Here is a 21612-nt window from a genome sequence, read left to right as displayed (position 1 = left end):
GAATCGCTACAAATTAAGTGATGGCGGCATATATTGAATGCTCTGTGGTCTCTGTTAACTTTATCACCGTGTTTAGTGGATGTAACATACTACTGACAAGGGAACCTCCCCATCGCACCCCCCTCAGATTTAGTTATAAGTTGGCACAGTGGATAGGCCTTGAAAAACTGAACACAAATCAATCGAGAAAACAGGAAGAAGTTGTATGGAACTATGAAAAAAATAAGCAAAATATACAAATTGAGTAGTCCATGTGCAAGATAGGCAACGTCAAATACAATCTGAGCTCAGGAGCGCTGTGGTCCCTTGGTTAGCGTGAGCAGCTGTGCAACGAGAGATTCTAGGTTCAAGTCTTCCCTCGGATGAAAATTTTACTTTCTTTATTTCCGCAACGTTATGATTTGTACGTTCGTTCATTTACGTCTCTGTTCACTGTAATAAGTTTAGTGTCTGTGTTTTGCAACCGCACCGCAAAACCGTGCGATTAGTAGACGAAAGGACCGAAAACATTTGATCGCAAGGTCATAGCTCACCCGATTCCTCCACAGGAAAACACGTCTGATATATTCTATACGACATTAGTGACGGCATGTGCGTCACATGACAGGAATATGTTGTCGACCCACCTAACTTGTACACTTGGCGAATGGGTAAAAAAGATTCTTCTACCCTGCCCGATTTAGGTTTTCTTGTTAATGTGATAATCACTCCCAAAAAAGTGATGAAAACATAAGAGTTTGTCACATAAACAGCAATAATTGAATGCAACAGTTTGACAGTCGCACAGTTTTCCCTGTCAAAACATATGTTTTTTTTACGTTTTCATACAACGTCCCGCGCGACTGCTACGGTCGCAGGTTCGAATCCTGTCTCGGGCATGGATGTGTGTGATGTCCTTAGGTTAGTTCGGTTTAAGTAGTTCTAAGTTCTAGGGGACTGATGACCACAGCTGTTAAGTCCCATAGTGCTCAGAGCCATACAACGTCCCCATACTACGGCGCAGTTACCTCGCATCGGACGGACGGACAGATAATAATTGTCTGAAAATAAAAAATTAAACTTTTCACTCGAGGGAAGACTTGAACCAAGGATCTCTCGCTCCGCAACTGCTCACGCTAACCACGGAACCACGGCGCTCCTGAGTTCATAGTATCCTTGATGTTGCATATGTTGCACATGGACTACTCAGTTTGTATATTTTGCTTATTTTTGTCATAGTTCCACACAACTTCTTCCTGTTTTCTCGATTGATCTGTGTTCAGTTTTTCAAGGCCTATCCACTGTGCCAACTTATAACTAAATCTCAGGGGGGTGCGATGGGGAGGTTCCCTTGTGAGTAATATTTTTTTAAATATTAGTGCCACGTAGCTCTTTAGGTATCGGCAGCTACAGATGTCGCATCTGCTTTTGTGTCGAAGCAGACACAATAAGCGAGCGGTGCCTGTGATCTCAAGCTAGAAGCAACCGGAAAACAGTGAGTACTGGCCGATGTCGTTCGACCTGTACCAGTTCTGTTATTCCCGCCAGCCACATCGCCGAGAGTCCTGTGTACAGCAGTAGTAAAGATGGCGACAGACGCTGAAATCGTTTTCATTCACATCGGTCTGTTACAGCAGCACAACATTTAATTAAGGTTTTCCACAAAGGCCGTGCGGTTAAAGGCGCTGCAGTCTGGAACCGCAAGACCGCTACGGTCGCAGGTTCGAATCCTGCCTCGGGCATGGATGTTTGTGATGTCCTTAGGTTAGTTAGGTTTAACTAGTTCTAAGTTCTAGGGGACTAATAACCTCAGCAGTTGAGTCCCATAGTGCTCAGAGCCATTTGAACCATTTTTTTTCCACAAAGATGCACCGAGCGCCAAGTCTGTGAACCAGTGGTAACGCACACTTATTAAAAGACAATGACATCCTGTAACTGAGCATTTGGAAGACTGTACGGGAAATATTGAAGCAGAAATGTTACTTCCTGCAATTACTACAACTTCTGACATCCGAATACAAATACTAAGGGACTCTCTCTGGGATATCCACAAGCATGCGACACCGTATGGAACAGGTTGGTCTTAGTGAAAAAAACATTGTTGACGCGACAATTGTTAACTGTATGCTGAAGAGACACGACCTGATGCATACAAAGTTCCACACGTAATCGTTCGACACGTTCAACAACCACATTAACTTCATCCGTGAGGTGACGCGTTACAGTTTAAAAATTTGTGGTTCCTTCTCCTTCATGGAACAGACCATTACAGGCGGTGTGAATCTGGACATGCTGCTACTTTCTCTCATTCTGCAGCTACTCAACCCCTCATCTAGATCGTGAGTTCTGAAACTCATCGGCGAAAACCGATGGATTGATCGTGGTGGGCATATCGATCAGTGAATGTCAGCCTTCAGTCTCACCCATCTTAACATAATGTGGATTTCCTGTGTAGGGTTCCGATCTTTGCACCATCTTTACCAGCACACCTGCCAGAAGTGCGATGTCGCTTCAAGTAGACCTTAGGAGAGAGGGAAGCGAATGTGTTACATCGACTAACGCTGAACTTGATTACTGATTCTACTTCTTCGGAGTCCTAAAGGAAAAATACATTTAGGACTTGTAACTAAAATCTGATAAGTTTCTGAGTGTCAGCAGAAAGTTGTGACAGTTTCTCTTCTTCATTGTCCCATGATTTGTCAGTTTGGTTTTACTTCGTGGCTAGATGCCATTCCTTAAGACGTTGGTATAGTTAAGGGATGAAAGACCGAAAGTCGTGTGATCCATTTGTCTGAGAATCGTCTAAACTTCGCTCGTTCAGTTATCTTTTAAAATGCAAAGTTCTGCAATATTGTGTCAAATACATTGGTTTTCACTGACTTTTTGATAACCCTGTATCAAATTGGTTACTCAGAAAAACATAGTTTGTGAGGACTGAAATAAAAGACACATTACATTACTGAGGAACTATTTGCCACTGTGGGTTTGTGCATAATAATCCTTTTTCAGTACGTGTGCTCACCTATCACAAGCTTCATTAAAGTCAATCAGTTCAGTTCTTGCGTTCTACAAGAAAGAAGGGTGGCGCAAAATAAACGACTCTGATGCTTCATAATTGTATAATAATCAAATATATGCACTTATTGACAAGTGCGATCAAATTAAGACCTGTTTGAGTCCAGAAATGTCAGCATTCATTCCATCTAAATTCTAAAAATAATTCTGGATGTCGCCTTCCGTGAATGGCCACAGGAGCTCCACCATTTTCGCCTTGAGGCGGAGTTGCAGAACACGACTGTAGCAAGCTGCTCGGCCACTGCAGTTGAGTTGATCCAGCTTGACGAAACTTGTCACAGCGTCCAAGTCCAGTTCAAGGTCGAAAGAACGGCCACAACAAATACAGGGTGACAATTATTGAACTATATGAAAAAAGAACCTAAATTAGTTACAAACTACCGCGTCCACACATTTTATTCAACAAGTAAAGTTCACTACAGATATTCAGATCTAGGTTGTGACGTGTTCGGGACGCCTACCATCATTGACGATGATGTGCCGCAGACGAATAATGAAATTATGCATGACCCACTGAAGTGTCGGAATATCGATGCCGTCGATGACCTCCTGAGTGGCTGTTTTCAGCTCAGCAATGGTTTTTGTACACCTTGTCTATAATATAGCCCCACAAAAAAAGAGTCACATGTGTTCAGCTACGGAGAATATGGCGGCAAATCGTGGTCCATTCCAGTGGCCTCTGGGTACCCCAGAACCAGAATTAGGTCCCTAGAGTGCTCCGCCAGGACATCAAAAACTCTCCTGCTTCAATGCGATCGAGTTCCGACTTGCATGAACCACATCTTGTCGAAACCAGGGTAACTTGGGGATGACATCAGCTTCCAAAAACTTCACGTACCATTCGGTAGCCATAAAGGAATATCGTACTGATTATTCCGTGACTGCACATTGCACACCATATAGTCACCCATTGAGAATTCTTAATAGCGAAGTGTGGGTTCTCAGTCCCCCAAATGCGCCAATCTTGCTTATTGACGAACTCATTCAAATAAAAGTAGGCTTCGTCGCTAAATCAAACAATGCATGTCCATACTATGTCCCTCACGACCCAAGGCAGAAGTTATGACAATTTTATTTCATGTAGTTCAATAATTGTCACACCGTAGTTGCTTAATACTGCAAGGGGGCTCTTATCATCTGTTCCTTCAGACCATGTGTTTTCGCATTTACAGTTGTTACATTTTTCTGTTATTTTAAAGTGATTACTGGTGTTGCGACCGTCATTTAAGTTTGCCCCTCGCGACTTTGAAGAGATGGGAAATGAGTACCTTGGACGGGTTGGTGGTGATGAAGGTGACCTGGTGGCCCCTCCTGGCCAGCTCGAGACTCATCGTCCTGAGGGGTCCCTGGTGGCTGACGGCAGGGAACGGCACGATGGACAGGATCTTGGCTGCCTCCGAGGCTCCCACCAGCACCGACAGCATCACCAGCGACAGGCCGGAAATCATGGTGGTCACCTGCCAACAACAGATATCTCTACTGCACCCGTTACATACGTTCACGTCGTCATGACAGCTTACAGGGCTGTTATAAATGATCCAACAAATTCCAACATATAATCTTAACAATGGATGTATGTATTAAACCGGGGACCTAGAAACGACGGAGAGGCTTCTTTCCGGCGTAGCCCTCAGTGGTTCACAACCCCACAACAGGACACAGCAGTCCACCCACCCCACTGCCGCCCCACACCGAACCCAGGTTAATTGCGCGGTTCAGCCCCCCCCCCACCCTCCGCCCCCTCCCCCCCCCCCCTCCCACCAGTGGACTTCCCCGGGAACGTCTCGTACCAGACGAGTATAACCCCAAATGTTCGCGTGGTAGGATAATTTTGGTGTACACGTATGCAGAAATGGTGTTTGCGCAGCAATGGCCGCCACAGTTTAACTGAGGCGGAATAAGAGGAACCAGCCCGCATTCGCCGAGGTAGACTGAAAACCGCGTATAAACCATCCACAGGCTGGCCAGCACACCGGACCTCGTCACTAATCCGCAGGGCGGATTTGTGCTGGGGACCGGCACGCCTTCCCACTCGGGAAGCAGCCCGTTAGACCGCGCGGCTTAGTGGGCGGGCATCTTAACAATAGTACAAGTACAGCAGAAACAGTCAAACAAATTTACATACTATGTAGCAATATTACTTGGATACGGTTGAAGCAAAAAGCAGACTGTAATTGGTTAGAGTAACTATTACAAAAGAAATACGAATATTTGACGAACAGGGTAAAATTTTGTAAGAAAATTTTATATTGAACCAGAGATGGTCAGATGTAGTATCGATTGTGCAGTAGCGTCGCATCTCAACAAAGAGCGCTGGTTCAAGGAGTTATAGGTAATGTGTTAGAATAACTTTAGATAGAGAGATATATGGAAGACTGTCAAGTGTAAATACGTGTCGTTTCTGATGTGTGCTAGATATATACTACTCGTTACGGGCCATAATGATTTTTTATTTGCAAATGCAAAGAGCGTATTCATAAGTGATGATTGAGACAATGTATAACACTTGCGCCCAATGATTTTGTAAAGCTAATTGTTAATGTTTAATCAGTTTATTGTTTGTTAATTGTGAGCATTATTAATTTTCGAAGAGCGCAAATACAAGTTTTAAAGTTAGTGCCATGTTGTTCCTTACCACAAGTTAATACCAGTTTCCACATCCATGTCGTTTTTGATTAACTATTTTGCTCAAGAAGTTATTGCCTCAGTCATATTCGATTTAATTAAAATGTATGATAAGCAACAGCCTTGAACAGTAGCTATATGCTAACTATACAATTTAAAGTACTAACAGAGAGCAGTATGAAGAGCATTACCATTGCGCAATTAGAGGTAAGAAATTTTATTTTTTGAGGGATAGCATTCATTAAACACAGGGACCACTATTTTCAAATTCATCAAGTTTTGTTTCAAATCAATAATGTTGCGTCAGATTCAGTTTTTGTGCTACGTAAATTCATGCAGTTTTGGTTTGACTTAAAGTTATTGACAGTCTGCATTCTCGCAGTCTGAACAGTTCAGTACAGGGCAAAGCGCATAAGCGACAAGAAAAAATACACGTTCGCATGCCATTCACATTCAAACAGATGTGTTGCAGGCTATTGTCACTTACGTTATTTCAAATGTGCATGTTTCATTGGGACTGGGGACATAATTGAAGGCTGGAAAAATGTTGACTGTGGAAAGGTCAATGTAGGAACAGGTAGCATTTGAAATTTGTGTTCCGCAAGGACGCAGAAAATCAATTGGTTAGACATACTAGGAATTCAAGAGGCATGAAAGCCCTTGATGGGAGACAGGGCGCCACCATCACCCATTTTACGTACAATAGGCCCCTTCCAGACTTGCTCTGCAGCCACAGGCAACTAGGTAGTTAGTGCATATTTTCCTATTTCATCTACACAGTTTTCGTATGTCGTCATCATCGTCTTTTCTTTATCTCTTGGACGCCAGCAAGGTACTTCCATGGGTCACTTACCATCCATGCGTCTGGCTGCATGTCCATCTCACCCCATTTCACTTCAATGGCGCTCATAGTTCCTATCCCCTGTCCCCCAACATATTTGTTCACTCACCTGTTTCTCCTAGTAATTCTCGACAAGTCTTACTCCAAAGCTTGAAAGACAGCTGTTGTTTCAGACAACCTCCATTTCAAACACGACTCACGCCCTGTCCTCACAGCTTTAGTTCTGCTAGTACCTCGTCTCCTACCTTCCAAACTTCACAGAAGCTCTCCTACGAACCTCGCAGAACTAGCACTCCTGGATGAAAGGATATTGCGAAGACATGGCTTAGCCACAGCCTGGGGGATGTTTCCAGAATGAGATTTTCACTCTGCAGTGGAGTTTGCGCTGATGGCTCTGAGCACTATGGGACTCAACTGCTGAGGTCATTAGTCCCCTAGAACTTAGAACTAGTTAAACCTAACTAACCTAAGGACATCACAAACATCCATGCCCGAGGTAGGATTCGAACCTGCGACCGTAGCGGTCTTGCGGTTCCAGACTGCAGCGCCTTTAACCGCACGGCCACTTCGGCCGGCTGGAGTGTGCGCTGATATGAAACTTCCTGGCAGATTAAAACTGTGTGCCGGAACGAGACTTGAACTCGGGACCTTTGCCTTTCCCGGGCAAGTGCTCTACCATCTGAGCTACCAAGCACGACTCACGCCCCGTCCCTACAGCTTTAGTTCTGCCAGGTTTAGATCTACAAGGTTCGCAGGACAGCTTCTGTGAAGTTTGGAAGGTAGGAGACGAGGTACTGGCAGAATTAGAGCTTGTACAGGAGAGTAAAGATCGGTTTTGCGTTACACTTTCAGTAACGTTACGTTTACGTGGGTGATACATGGTGATGCGTCTTCGAACAGGTCTTGATTAAAAATTATAATGTACTCTTTAAAAAAGACATACTGCTGTTCGTAACGAAGACGTTAGAAGAAAAGCAGTCATGCTCGTTAATGATCCCAGCCCCCTCCGTTAGTAAAAATTATTTTCTTGATACATTTTTTACTTTTCTTCTGGACAGAGTTATTTGTGAAAAAAAGACCGCTCAACGTATCAAAGTAAAATGCGCTTTATTTTGAAGCTTAGGCATTGCAGTTATGCTTTAAACAAAATATCGTTCAAATGTTCACCACGACCTTTCTTTGTTAATCACACTGCCCAACATTAGTGGTTTGAACTCTTGAGTTACCAAACTTTGTACGGATACAGGCCCAAATTCATTCCCAACATTTGCCACGTTGATATCTCAGACAGGCACAATTGTTGATTTCGTCCTGAAACTGACACATTCTTCTCTTTCTCAATACTGGCCGCTGCTGCTGAGATATTGCCCCCACTTTGCGCATTACGTTGTCTTTTTAATCGCTTCTGGTCGTGTTGAGTGAAACTGCCATACACGCACGCACGCACACACACACACACACACACACACACACACACACACACACACACAATAGACAGCTTTAAAAAGTATCACTCTTAATGAAAGACCCTATCCAAAAGGAGGCAGCAGCCGAGTACTGTCATGAAGATAATAGCACGCCGAAGGTTAACTTTGAAAAAATATACCATAAACTAATGGTGACCAGAGAACCTCAAAGTAAGTGTTATCTTTAAGACTGCAATCGTAAAGAGTGTCGGAAAACAGATTTAAGTACAGCACACGCGGAACCACATTAGGATTAGAAATTAAACAACTGCATGTGTTGGATGAGTGGTAGTGGGGAAGGAAAATATTTTTTATTAATGAGATCCGTACAGTATTTTCAGCAGAATTTGACAGTATTTTTCTATATTAGTAACAGACATATTATTTTTTTTGAGTTACTGAGATACCTACTTTGTTTTTAACGATATCTGACAAGCGTTGAAGGAAAGCTTGTTAACATTCGTAGTTAACAGTTTAGGAAATGAAAGCGGTAAACATGCACGTGAACTTCTGCTGGGAAGAGCAGTTTCAGGCCTATCAAATGACATTTACACAGCTTTGCAAGTGAATTATTTTCCTTTTGTGGACTTTATTGGCCAACGGTGACTAACCGAGTGATGCCATTGAGCCATCCGTGAACATAACATAAATACAGGGTGTACATAAAGTCTGGGAACACTCAATTATTTATTGCAGAAGAACTAAACATTGTACAGATGTTATATATATTGCATTTTGAAGAGAAACTCTGAAAATTTTTTTTACAAACATTCGATATGCGAACCATGAGTGACCTGACAGACGTCAATACGGTAATCGAATTCTTGCCATACCCGACCCAGCATGGCATCGTCGACTGTGGCAACCGCTTCCCGTATTCTCTCCCCGAGCTCTGCTACATCACGTGGTAGAGGCGGTACATACACCAGATCTTTAATGTGTCCCCACAGGGAGTGAGATCTGGTGATCGGGGTGGCCATTTCATAAAACAGCTCGCTCCGCACCTGAACTCGCCATGTTGGCGACTAGCGCTAACTATCGGCAAATTACGAAACTACGCTGTGGCGGTATACACGAAAAAAAAAAAAAAAACTTTCAGGGTATCTCTTCAAAATGACATATGTATGGTATCTGTACAATGTTTGGTTCTTGTGCAATAAATAATTGAAAGTGTTCCCGGACATTACGTACGACCTGTACTTTCTAAATGACATTCGATAGCTCTTGAACGGTGATTGTAGTGACATTATTTCTCCTAACATTTGTAATTAAACATTTCATAAAAATTATTGGGAAATATTTTACGATTAATATCGAAAGGCGTCAATCAAATAGCCTCGTATATAATTTTGCAGTTCTGCTTTATCAAATTAGGCAGAGTACCTTTGCTTTGCCGCGTTTGCTCATATTTTCCATGTAGAAGTAGATCACACTGCGAACCTAAACTGAGAGTGTTTCAAATTAATTTTATTGCAACTTATAGTTAGCACAACATTTACCCATAACTACCTTCCTGAACATAGATGATCGCTCATTTTGAATGAATGTGGGTATAATTACAAACGCATGCAACTGGGTAAGTTCATGTGGAAATTGTTGGTTTAATTTTGTGGTAGCAGACTGGAAAGTCAGTTGAATGTATTCTTCGAAGCCAGCTCCAGAGGCGACAGTCTGTCGCGACACTGTGTCACAACAATCGGTCGCGCGTACCTAACCGAACAGTTACGCGGTTGGCCTTCTGAGCCTAGAGACGCCGTCTTCGAAATTTCAGCTGCTGAACCGAGTGGAAAATTTTGGGTCGAAGAACGAGGCGCTCCCTCTCCTATTTTCTGACAGGAGGAAACTCCTGGAACATTGCTGGCTGATCAGTGCGCCTCCACCATGTCTGTTCGCTCTCTGTAAGCACAGGCGAGGCAGTTTGGATTTTGAACTGAGGCAGGGATGAGTCGAGTGGCAGCAATCAGTCGCTGTTTCATGGTCAAGTAAGTATAACGTGCTGCTTCTGTGCACACATGAATAGTGATTTTTGTATGGGAGTTTAGGTCAGTTTTGAGTCACAGGAGTTTAGTTCGGTTTTGAGCTAGCATTCTTTGTAAAGATCAATCTGAATCACTAGGAGCAGTATGGGATTCTCGCGACTGAAGATTTTGTAACATTTTATGTAGATTCAGATGGCCATTATTCACTTAATGTATTGTGTGGCGAGCTACTTTCCTCATTATTTTCGCTATGAGTCACTAGCCAGCTTTGACGATTGAGTTATAATGGAAAGTGCCGACCTTTGCCTTCGGTTACTCGGTGAGTTTGATTCGTTGTGTGTGAGGAACTGTGCGCCCATGTCATGGTCCTTAATCCACCCAGTCCTTACTGACTAATATTGATCGGTACGTTATTACCGCGTGCTTGTGTGGAACCATAGCAGTAGTATTTTTAATGTTTGATCCATGTAAATGCAGTTTTAGGAGTATGCTCCATCTGTTAAATAAATGTTCATTATGCACCTACTTACTTCGTTAAATTGCGCCACCGTGTGCAGACCCTGGTCCTCCTGAAATGCTTAGCCTCATGACCACTTGTAAGAGAAAATTATTTGGAATGTTTAGTTAAGTGCAAACCCTGATCGGTCGCTCAGGAGTTCACGTATGAAATTCCCGTTGTGCAGATTCTCCTTAGTATATAAAACGGGGCTAATACTCAATTAACGTTCATCGAACTTCAGACGATTAGGCACACAGGGGCAGGCAGATAATGCTAAGCACTTTATTTATGCAACAGAGAGCTCTTAGCTACGAAAAAACCTTGGTGTGAAAGACTGTCTCACCATAAAACAGGGGGAGTCTTATAATATGAATATTTTCATTTTTCATGGACGCTTTGTAAGCAGAAACACAGTAAAGACTGCGTTAAACACTGACGTGGGATTACTATTTCAACTAGATGTCACTTTACAATATTTCGGTTGACTTCGGCCTTTCATTTTTACACAATCCCCAGCCATTTATATACACAAAACGCTTAAAAATTGTTACAGTATTATTCTGCTTGGTTCAAGGGCTACCGAATGTGATAGAAAAGTAGTATTTCGGTACGTACAGAAGTGACAAGTAACAATGGGAGAGCAAAAGTACTCATCACCTTTTAGCACGTCATGTGCCAGAAACCTGTTTCTTAGTTTCGTGCATCTAGTGACGAGAAACGATTCTACAAAAAATAGTTGCAGGAAAGGTAGATGACAGACTACACTTCCAGAATGAAATTTTCACTTCGTAGCGGAGTATGCGCTGACATGAACCTTCCTGACACATTAAATCTGTGTAACGTCCCGAGACTCGAACTGGGGACATTTGCCTTTCGTGGGCAAGTGCTCTGCCATGTGAGCTGCCCAAGCACGCCTCACGACCCCTCCTCACACCTTTAATTCCGCCAGTGTCTCGTCTCCTACCTTCCAAACTTCACAGTAACTCTCCTGCAAACCTTGCACAACTAGCACTCCTGGAAGAAAGGTTATTGCGGTGACATGGCTTAGCCACAACCTGGGAGATATTTACAGAATAAAATTTTCACTCTGCAGCGGAGTATGCGCTGTGAAGTTTGGAAGGTAGGAGACGAAGTACTGGCGGCATTAAAGCTGTGAGACGGGGTCGTGAGTCGTGCCTGGGTAGCTCACATGGCAGAACACTTGCCTGCGAAAGGCAAAGCTTCCGATTTCGAGCCTCGGTGCGGCATACAGTTTTAATCTGCCAGGAAGTTTCAGACTAGACTTCGCTGGAAGAATCATATGCAAAAGTAATTCACAAGCAAAACAGGTAGCTCACAAAACACTCGTCTGAGCCGCCCTTTAGTATTTGCTAGGGAGGACCAATGGGGAAGAAAGCGAACATCCGAAGACGGGAGTCTCATTTCAGAGAAGTTTGTTCAGTAAACTGAAGAGAATCGCGGGATGTGCATCAAACTGAAATGGTAGGTGCTACAAGAGAGACGTTGCCAATCACAGAGAGGTTTACGATCCCAAAGCCGTATGTAACCAAGAAGAGTTTATCGACATATTACTTCCTTACGCATATATCTCGCAAAATGACTGAGACTCTGAAACCATAGAAATTTGGGTTTAGCGACAATTCTTCTCGTGCATCGTTCGTGAATGACTAAGGTAAGGTGCAGGAGAGGGAGGATGACAATATACTACGAATTACCCTTCCCCAGACAACGTAAGGTGGCTTGCAGAGTGTGGCTGTAGTTTTGATGATATTTTTATCCATTGTTCTGAGTGTACTTGGAGCATCGTACACTAGTGATCAAAAGTGTCCGCATACCCCCAATAACATACGTTTTTCATACTAGGGGCATTGTGCTGCCACCTACTACCAGGTACCTCATATCAGCGACCTCAGTAGTTATTAGACATTGTGAGAGAGCAGAATGGGGCCCTCTGTGGGACTCACGGACTTCGAACGTGGTCAGGTGATTGGGTGTCACTTGTGTCACACGTCTGTACATACGATTTCCACACTCCTAAACATCCCTAGGTCCACTGTATCGAATGGCAGTAAAGTGGAAATGTGAAGGGACACGTACAGCACAAAAGCGTACAGGCCGACCTCGTCTGTTGACTGACTGCCGACAGTTGAAGAGGGTCGTAATGTATAGTAGGGACGTCTATCCAGACCATCACAGAGGAATTTCAAACTCCATCAGGATCCACTGCAAGTACTATGACCGTTAGGCGGGAGGTGAGAAAACTTGGATTTCATAGTTGAGCGGCTGCTCATAAGCCACACATCACGACGGTAAATGCCAAACGACGCCTCACTTGGTATAAGGAGCGTAAACATTGGACGATTGAACAGTGGAAAAACGTTGTGTAGAGTGACGAATCACGGTACACAATGTGGCGATCCGATGGTAGGGCGTGGATATGGCGAATGCCCGGTAAATGTCATCTGCCAGCGTGTGTAGCGCCAACAGTAAAATTAGGAGGCGATCGTGTTGTGGTATCATCGCGTTTTTCATGGAGGGGGCTTGCACCCCTTGTTAAGATGCGTAGCACTATCAAAACACAGGCCTACATTGATGTTTTAAGCACCTTCTTGTTGAAGAGCAATTCGGGAATGGCGACTGCATCTTTCAACACGATCCAGCAGCTGTTCATAATGCACGACCTGTAGCGCAGTGGTTACACGACAATAACATCCCTGTAATGGACTGGCCTGCCCAGAGTGCTGACCTGAATCTTGTAGAACACCTCTGGGATGTTTTGGAACGCCGACTTCATGCCAGGCCACACCGGTCGACATCGATACCTCTCCTCAGCGCAGCACTCCGTGAAGAATAGACTGTCATTCCCCAAGAAACCTTCCAGCACCTGATTGAACGCATGACTGCGAGAGTGGAAGCTGTCATCAAGGCTAAGGGTGGGCCAACACCATATTCAGTTCCAGCATTACCGATGGAGGGCGCCGCGAACTTGTAAATCATTTTGAGCCACGGGTCCGGACACTTTCGATCACGTAGTGCATATATGCGTACATTAGTGAACATTGCAATGCTTTGCAATTGCTAAATATGTATGGGAATTGGATATACATCCTCATCTCTTTCTCTTCCGCCTCTCCGCCCATCACCTCCTCGCCCTCTTTTCAGCCACCTCCTCCTCACCCCTGTCTTTGTCCATGACCTTGTCCCACCTCTCTTTTCAGCTCCTCCTTGCCCCTCTCTGTCCACCTTCACCTTCCCCTCTCTCTGTCCATTTCCTCCACCCCCCCCACTCCTTTCTGTGCATCTCTTCTTACCTCTTCTATCTGATCCTCAGCTTTGTTTATTGTTAAGTCAAACGAAACCTTGATTGGTCGTTGAAGCCACTTGAAATGAATGGGTAAACCGGTTTCGATCACTGATATACGGGGTATGAGAGAGACGTCTCCAGCCGGTGGATCTGTGAGGATAGTACCTAGAATGACAAAAAATGGCTCTGAGCACTATTGGACTTAACTTCTGATGCTATCAGTCCCCTAGAACTTAGAACTACTTAAACCTAACTAACCTAAGGACACCACACACATCCATGCCTGGGGCAGGATTCGAACCTGCGACTTAGCGGTCGCGCAGTTCCAGACTGCAGCGCCTAGAACCGCTCGGCCACCACGCCCGGCCCTAGAATGACAGTATTTTACATAATTCAAATTGGGAAGCAGTATTCTAATCATAAGCCGACAAGCCATAAATATAAGTTACTTCTTTTCAGTTAAAACCGATTCCAAGGAAGAAAACAAAACACCACATTCTTGTGTATCCAATTTTTGTTTAAAATTCTATATAAGGAGGAACAATATATATGGGGAAACAATTTTTCTTACTATCATAGTTAAAACTGACTGCAAGAAAGAGAACAAAACGGCACAGCACAGCACAAGAAAGAGAACAAAACGGCACAGCACAGCATTTTCTTTGTCGCAGTCTGTTTCAACACAAAACCTGTACATTATTATTTAAGAGAAATGTGCAGCCTACACCTGTCCAAATGTTTACTAGAGTATCGTGTAAAAATTTCAATTAAATGAGTCGAGAACTTATCGAAACTTTTGCCAACAACGTTTCCCTTTTATACATTTTATGTACCCAATTATATATTATATATATTAAAAGATATTTAGCCTTTAACTGTGAGAATGTTCGTTAGAGTATTGTGTAAAAATTTGAAGTAAATCAGTCAAGAACTTTTCGAGACTTTTGGAAACAGTCTTTCCCTCTTTATATATTGTACATATATTTGTAAATTATGTGTATTTAAAAAAGTATGTAGCCTATGTCCATCTGCACGTTTATTAGAGTATCGTGTAAAAATTTGATGTTAATCGGTCAAGAGCTTTTCTAGAGTTTTGGTAACAACATTTCCACCTGATGAATTATATATGTATTTGTATATTATATATATTAAAAATTATAGTCTGTGTCCGTCAGAGTGTTTATTAGTGCGTTGTGTGAAGATACGAAGTAAATCGGTCGAGAAGTTCACGAGTTTTTTTTATGTAGTAGGATATTTATTATGTAGCAGGATATATATTCAGTACAAATACGCAAAAGATACAAAACGGCTGTGAATGTATTGGGGGGGGGGGGGGGGAACATAGTGCGGGGATACTGTTTTGACGAGTTGAAGTAATAAATTGAAACCTAAAGAAGAGAGGCGATGCTAAGCAGAGTTTGACCGAAACGAGTTTATGTGGTGACAGTGTGTGATAAATGTTTATTATCTTCAAGGGCTTCTACCAAGTTAAGCGTTCGTCTCCCCTCGTTACTTGTCCCTGTAAAGCATCACGTATTACAGAGTGTTCACTGACCTCAGTAAGTAAGGAAGCTTTTCCGTGGACGTCGGCTACGTACGAGGTGCGAGCACGTGGTCAGTCCCTGCCGTGTGACGTGCGCACCCACTTCTCGCACTGCTTGAGGCCCGGCCACTGCCGGCTGCTGCGGCTGCGCCAACTTTTTATAACTCTGTGCGACCTTGAGATACGCAGCGCTGCGTCATCGCATGACTTGCAGTTATCGCAACGCACGACGTAGCCGAGGTACTGGAGCGTGTGTCACCGACCATTCGGTATTGTCGATGACTGAACGCTACGATAAGACTGTCTCGAAAAGTGGTGATTAGATATTACACGCATCGCGTTCTCCAATAACTCGGATAACTGTCTTTCTACCGAAGTTTGACGAAATTTTGCATTTGCTAAGATAGCTGTATACCGGAGGTAACTAACGCAAGCCAGAGTTCTAGTGGTAGACTCTGATGGAGTCGTTTCGAAACGTTATTGATTGTACTATGTAGGTCTACCATCTTTGTGGATGTAAGGATCAGCGACTGTGTTAACTGTCTGACAAAAAAGTGAAGCGCTAAGAAGAGGAGGAGAAAACAAAATCAATCTTCATGCGTTGAGAAGTTACCTGATTTTAAAAAAATGGTTCAAATGGCTCTGAGAACTATGGGACTTAACAAAAAAAAATGGCTCTGAGCACTATGGGACTTAACTTCTAAGGTCATCAGTCCCCTAGAACTTAGAACTACGTAAACCTAACTAACCTAAGGACATCACACACATCCATGCCCGAGACAGGATTCGAACCTGCGACCGTAGTGGTCACGCGGTTCCAGACTGTAGCGCCTAGAACCGCTCGGCCACCCCGGCCGGCTGGGACTTAACATCTGTGGTCATCAGTCCCATAGAACTTAGAACTACTTAAACCTAAGTAACCCAAGGACATCACACACATCCATGCCCGAGGCAGGATTCGAACCTGCGACCGTAGCAGTCGCGCGGTTCCGGACCGAGCGCCTTCCACCGCGAGACCACCGCGGCCGGCTATGTAATTTTATATCAGTGATTAAAAATGCGAGTTCAGTTTATCAGTATGACGTTGCACCCCTCTGCAAATGTTCAAATATGTGTGAAATCTTATGGGACTTAGCTGCTAAGGTCCTCAGTCCCCAAGCTTACACACTACTTAACCTAAATGATCCTAAGGACAAACACACACACCCATGCCCGAGGGAGGACTCGAACCTCCGCCGGGACCAGCCGCACAGTCCATGACTGCAGCGCCTCAGACCGCTCGGCTAATCCCACGCAGCGCACCCCTCTGCCTCTGGCCTGGACGCATACACTGATTCTGTTGGGAAAGGTGTCCCAAAGCCGTGGTACCCTCTTCTGAGGCAAGGTGGGCCACAGCTATTGTAATTTGTTCGTGATATCATGGATACTGGGACTGGAGTGGGGTTGATGTCCGAGCTGTTCCCACACATTTTCTATCACGAACAGATCTGAGGATCCAGTTCAAAAGGGGGTATCCCAACATTATGCTGACCATTCGTAGAGACACAAACCGTATGTGGACGACCATTATCTTTTTGAAAATTGGCAACACGATACAGCGACGTGAGACGTAACGCATGAGGGTGCAGGACGTCCGAGACGACTTTTGGAGTGTCTTGTCTCTACCAGCTGTAACTTGAAGTTGTGCTCAATGACTCCCCACGCCATGACGCCAGGAATAACACCCTGTGGTTCTGCAAAAGATGAGAAGAAAGGGACCTATCACCACGTCGCCGCCAGACTGGCTGACAATGGTCTAACAGGAAAGTGCAGAACAGCAATTCATTGCTGCCCACCATGCGATACCATTCATCAACAGTCAATGTTTCCTGGGCATGGGATCACTACAGACGCAGCCATTTTTGTTGTGGTGGTAACGGCAGCCCACACATCAGACAGTAATTCCCTAGTCGGCTGCTGCTAGTCTTCAACCAATCGTATGGGATGACACAGAATGTTGTAAGTAGTCCATTACTTATCTCGGATAGCAGTAAAAAAAAAAAAATACTAGCTTCAATATCTCCGTTCATACCAGCGGTAAAAACAGTAACGAAAAAACGAAAAAAAAAACTTCGTGCCCCTCGACGCTGTAACATTTGCCAGAAGCCGCGTTTCGATATACACTCCTGGAAATTGAAATAAGAACACCGTGAATTCATTGTCCCAGGAAGGGGAAACTTTATTGACACATTCCTGGGGTCAGATACATCACACGATCACACTGACAGAACCACAGGCATATAGACACAGGCAACAGAGCATGCACAATGTCGGTACTAGTACAGTGTATATCCACCTTTCGCAGCAATGCAGGCTGCTATTCTCCCATGGAGACGATCGTAGAGATGCTGGATGTAGTCCTGTGGAACGGCTTGCCATGCCATTTCCACCTGGCGCCTCAGTTGGACCAGCGTTCGTGCTGGACGTGCAGACCGCGTGAGACGACGCTTCATCCAGTCCCAAACATGCTCAATGGGGGACAGATCCGGAGATCTTGCTGGCCAGGGTAGTTGACTTACACCTTCTAGAGCACGTTGGGTGGCACGGGATACATGCGGACGTGCATTGTCCTGTTGGAACAGCAAGTTCCCTTGCCGGTCTAGTAATGGTAGAACGATGGGTTCGATGACGGTTTGGATGTACCGTGCACTATTCAGTGTCCCCTCGACGATCACCAGTGGTGTACGGCCAGTGTAGGAGATCGCTCCCCACACCATGATGCCGGGTGTTGGCCCTGTGTGCCTCGGTCGTATGCAGTCCTGATTGTGGCGCTCACCTGCACGGCGCCAAACACGCATACGACCATCATTGGCACCAAGGCAGAAGCGACTCTCATCGCTGAAGACGACACGTCTCCATTCGTCCCTCCATTCACGCCTGTCGCGACACCACTGGAGGCGGGCTGCACGATGTTGGGGCGTGAGCGGAAGACGGCCTAACGATGTGCGGGACCGTAGCCCAGCTTCATGGAGACGGTTGCGAATGGTCCTCGCCTATACCCCAGGAGCAACAGTGTCCCTAATTTGCTGGGAAGTGGCGGTGCGGTCCCCTACGGCACTGCGTAGGATCCTACGGTCTTGGCGTGCATCCGTGCGTCGCTGCGGTCCGGTCCCAGGTCGACGGGCACGTGCATCTTCCGCCGACCACTGGCGACAACATCGATGTACTGTGGAGACCTCACGCCCCACGTGTTGAGCAATTCGGCGGTACGTCCACCCGGCCTCCCGCATGCCCATTATACGCCCTCGCTCAAAGTCCGTCAACTGCACATACGGTTCACGTCCACGCTGTCGCGGCATGCTACCAGTGTTAAAGACTGCGATGGAGCTCCGTATGCCACGGCAAACTGGCTGACACTGACGGCGGCGGTGCACAAATGCTGCGCAGCTAGCGCCATTCGACGGCCAACACCGCGGTTCCTGGTGTGTCCGCTGTGCCGTGCGTGTGATCATTGCTTGTACAGCCCTCTCGCAGTGTCCGGAGCAAGCATGGTGGGTCTGACACACCGGTGTCAATGTGTTCTTTTTTCCATTTCCAGGAGTGTATGTAACCGTTTACGAAATAAATGGGGTGATACATCTTACGTGACTCACCCGGTATGTGAATAAGGCAAGGACGGCCAATGGTCTCTTCAGTGTAGGTGCACACAAAGCTCAGACTTTTATGGAAATCAACTAGGAGCAATGTCACGTATTGTGCGGCCCCTCCCGCCGGAAGTTCGAGTCCGTCCTCGGCCATGGGACTGTGTGTTGTTATTAGCATAAGTTAGTTTAAGTAGTGTGTAAGTCTAGGGACCGATGACCTCAGCAGTCTGGTCCCTTAGGAATTCACACACATTTTTTGAAATCAACTAAATGCCATGAGTAATTTGAGATAATGGGCGACGGGCACTACGTTAATGGTGTGTGAATAAGTTGAGACCATGGGTCAGACGGGAGGCATGCTAGCGTAGTCTGTGCAGTTGTGTGCAGCCGGTGCAGTGGTCAGTGCATCTGCCTAGAAAGAAAATGGTACACCTGCCTAATATTGTGTAAGGCGATAAGTCACACAGATCTGAATGCTCTAAATTCAACTAAATAGTTAGGGATTACAATTACAAATACCCTGAATTGGAACGATCACATAGATAACGTGGGTGGAGCCAACCAAAGATTGAGATTCATTGGCAAAACACTTAGAAGGTGCAACACGTCTACTAAAGAGACTGCTTACATCACGCTTGTCCGCCCTATTCTGGAGTACTGCTGACCGGTGTGGGTTCCGCATCAGATGGGACTGACGGATGACATCGGAAAAGTACAGCTCGTTTTGTATTATCGCGAAATAGGGGAGACAGTGCCACAGACATGATATGCGAATTGGACTGGCAATCATTAAAACAAAGGCGTTTTTCGTTGCGACGGGATCTTCTCATGAAATTTCAATCACCAGTTTTCTCCTTCGATTACGAAAACATTCTGTTGGCACCCACCTACATAGGGAGAAATGATCATCACGATAAAATAAGAGAAATCAGGGCTCGCACAGAAAAATTGAAGTGCTCGTTTTTCCTGTGTGCCGTTCCAGAGTGGATCGGTAGAGAGACAGCTTGAAGGTGGTTCATTGAACCCTCTGCCAGGCACTTTATTGTGAATAGCAGCGTAATCACCTAGATCTAGAGGTAGATGTAGGGCCCCCGCGAGCATGCAGAAGAGCCGCAGTACGACGTGGCGTGGACTCGATAATGTCTGAAGTAGTGCTGGAGGGAATTGACAACATGAACCCTACAGGGCTGTTAATAAATCCGTAAGAGTACGACGGGGTGGAGATCACTTCTGAACAGCTCGTTGCAAGGCATCCCAGATATGCTCGATAATGTTCTTGTCTGGGGAGTTTGGTGTCCAGCGTAAGTGTTCCCAGAAGAGTGTAACTGGACTCACTCTGTAGCAATTCGGGACGTGTGTGGTGTCGCATTGTCCTGCTGGAATTGCCCACGTCCGTCTAAATGCACAATGGATATGAATGGATACAGATAATCAGACAGAATGCCTACGTACGTGTCATCTGTAAGCCATATCTAGACGTATCAGGGGTCCCATATCACTCCAACTGCACACGCTCCACACCATTACAGAGCCTCCAACAGCTTGAACAGTCCATAGCTGACAGGCAGTGTCCATGGGTTCATGAGGTTGTCTCCATACCCGCATAAGTCCATCCACGATACAATTAAGACTCGTCCGACCAGCAACTTGTTTCCAATCACCACGTCCAATGTCGGTGTTGAGAAGCCCAGCCGAAGCGTAAAGCTTTGTGTCGTGCAGTCATCAAGGGTACACGAGTGGGCCTTCGGCTCCGAAAGCCCAGGTCGATGACGTTTCGTTGAATGGTTCGCACGCTGACACTTGTTGATGGCCCAGCGTTGAGATCTGCAGCAATTTGGGGAAGGGGCTGCACTTCTGTCACGTTGAATGATTCTCTTCATTCGTCGTCGGTCCTGTTCTTACAGATTCGTTTTTCGCCAGCTGGGATGTCGGAGATTTGATGTTTTTCCGGTTTCCTGATATTCACGATACACTCGTGAAATGGTCGTGCGGGAAAATCCCCACTTCATGGCTACCTCGGAGCTGCTGTGTCCCATCGCTCGTGCACCGACTATATCACCACTTTCAGACTCACTTAAATCTTGATACTCAGCCATTGTAGCAGTAGTAACCGGTCCAACAACTGCGCCAGACACTTCTTGTCTTATATACACTATATGATCAAAAATATCCGGCCACCCCCAAAAACATACGTTTTTCATATTAGGAGCATTGTGCTGCCACCTACTGCGAGGTACTCCATATCAGCGACCTCAGTAGTCATTAGACATCGTGAGAGAGCAGAATGGGGAGCTCCGCGGAACTCACGGACTGAACGTGGTCGGGTGATTGGGTGTCAGTTGTGTCACACGTCTGTACGCGAGATTTCCACACTCCTAAACATCCCTAGGTCCACTGTTTCCGATGTGACAGTGAAATGGAAACGTGAAGGGACGCGTACAGCACAACAGCGTACAGGCCGACTTCGTCTGTTGACTGACAGAGACCGCCGACAGTTGAAGAGAGTCGTAATGTGTAATAGGCAGACGTCTATCCAGACCGTCACACAGAAATTCCAAGCTGCATCAGGATCCACTGCAAGTACTTTGAACAGGTGAGAAAACTTGGAAATTCATGGTCGAGCGGCTGCATATAAGCCATACATTATGCCGGTAAATGCCAAACGACGCCTCGCTTGG

At 45.3% G+C, this 21612-nt stretch overlaps 1 protein-coding gene across 1 annotated transcript in view; it reads right to left on the bottom strand.

Moving 5' to 3' along the window:
- The window catches only part of LOC126473535 (UDP-glucosyltransferase 2-like), a 58642-nt gene extending 43205 nt beyond the window's left edge, over positions 1 to 15437 (bottom strand). The window contains exons 1-2 of the mRNA XM_050100648.1: positions 15324 to 15437; positions 4323 to 4511 (exon numbers count right to left, since the gene is read on the bottom strand). Coding sequence (XP_049956605.1) covers positions 4323 to 4502 — 180 coding nt within the window. The 5' untranslated portion in view covers positions 4503 to 4511; positions 15324 to 15437. The remainder of the gene's footprint in view (positions 1 to 4322; positions 4512 to 15323) is intronic.
- Positions 15438 to 21612: the final 6175 nt, after the last annotated feature.

This window comes from Schistocerca serialis, chromosome 4 (genome assembly GCF_023864345.2).
Source record: "Schistocerca serialis cubense isolate TAMUIC-IGC-003099 chromosome 4, iqSchSeri2.2, whole genome shotgun sequence".
In the NCBI taxonomy this organism is placed as follows: Eukaryota; Metazoa; Arthropoda; class Insecta; order Orthoptera; family Acrididae; genus Schistocerca; species Schistocerca serialis.
This window is presented reverse-complemented; position numbering and strand designations above follow the sequence as displayed.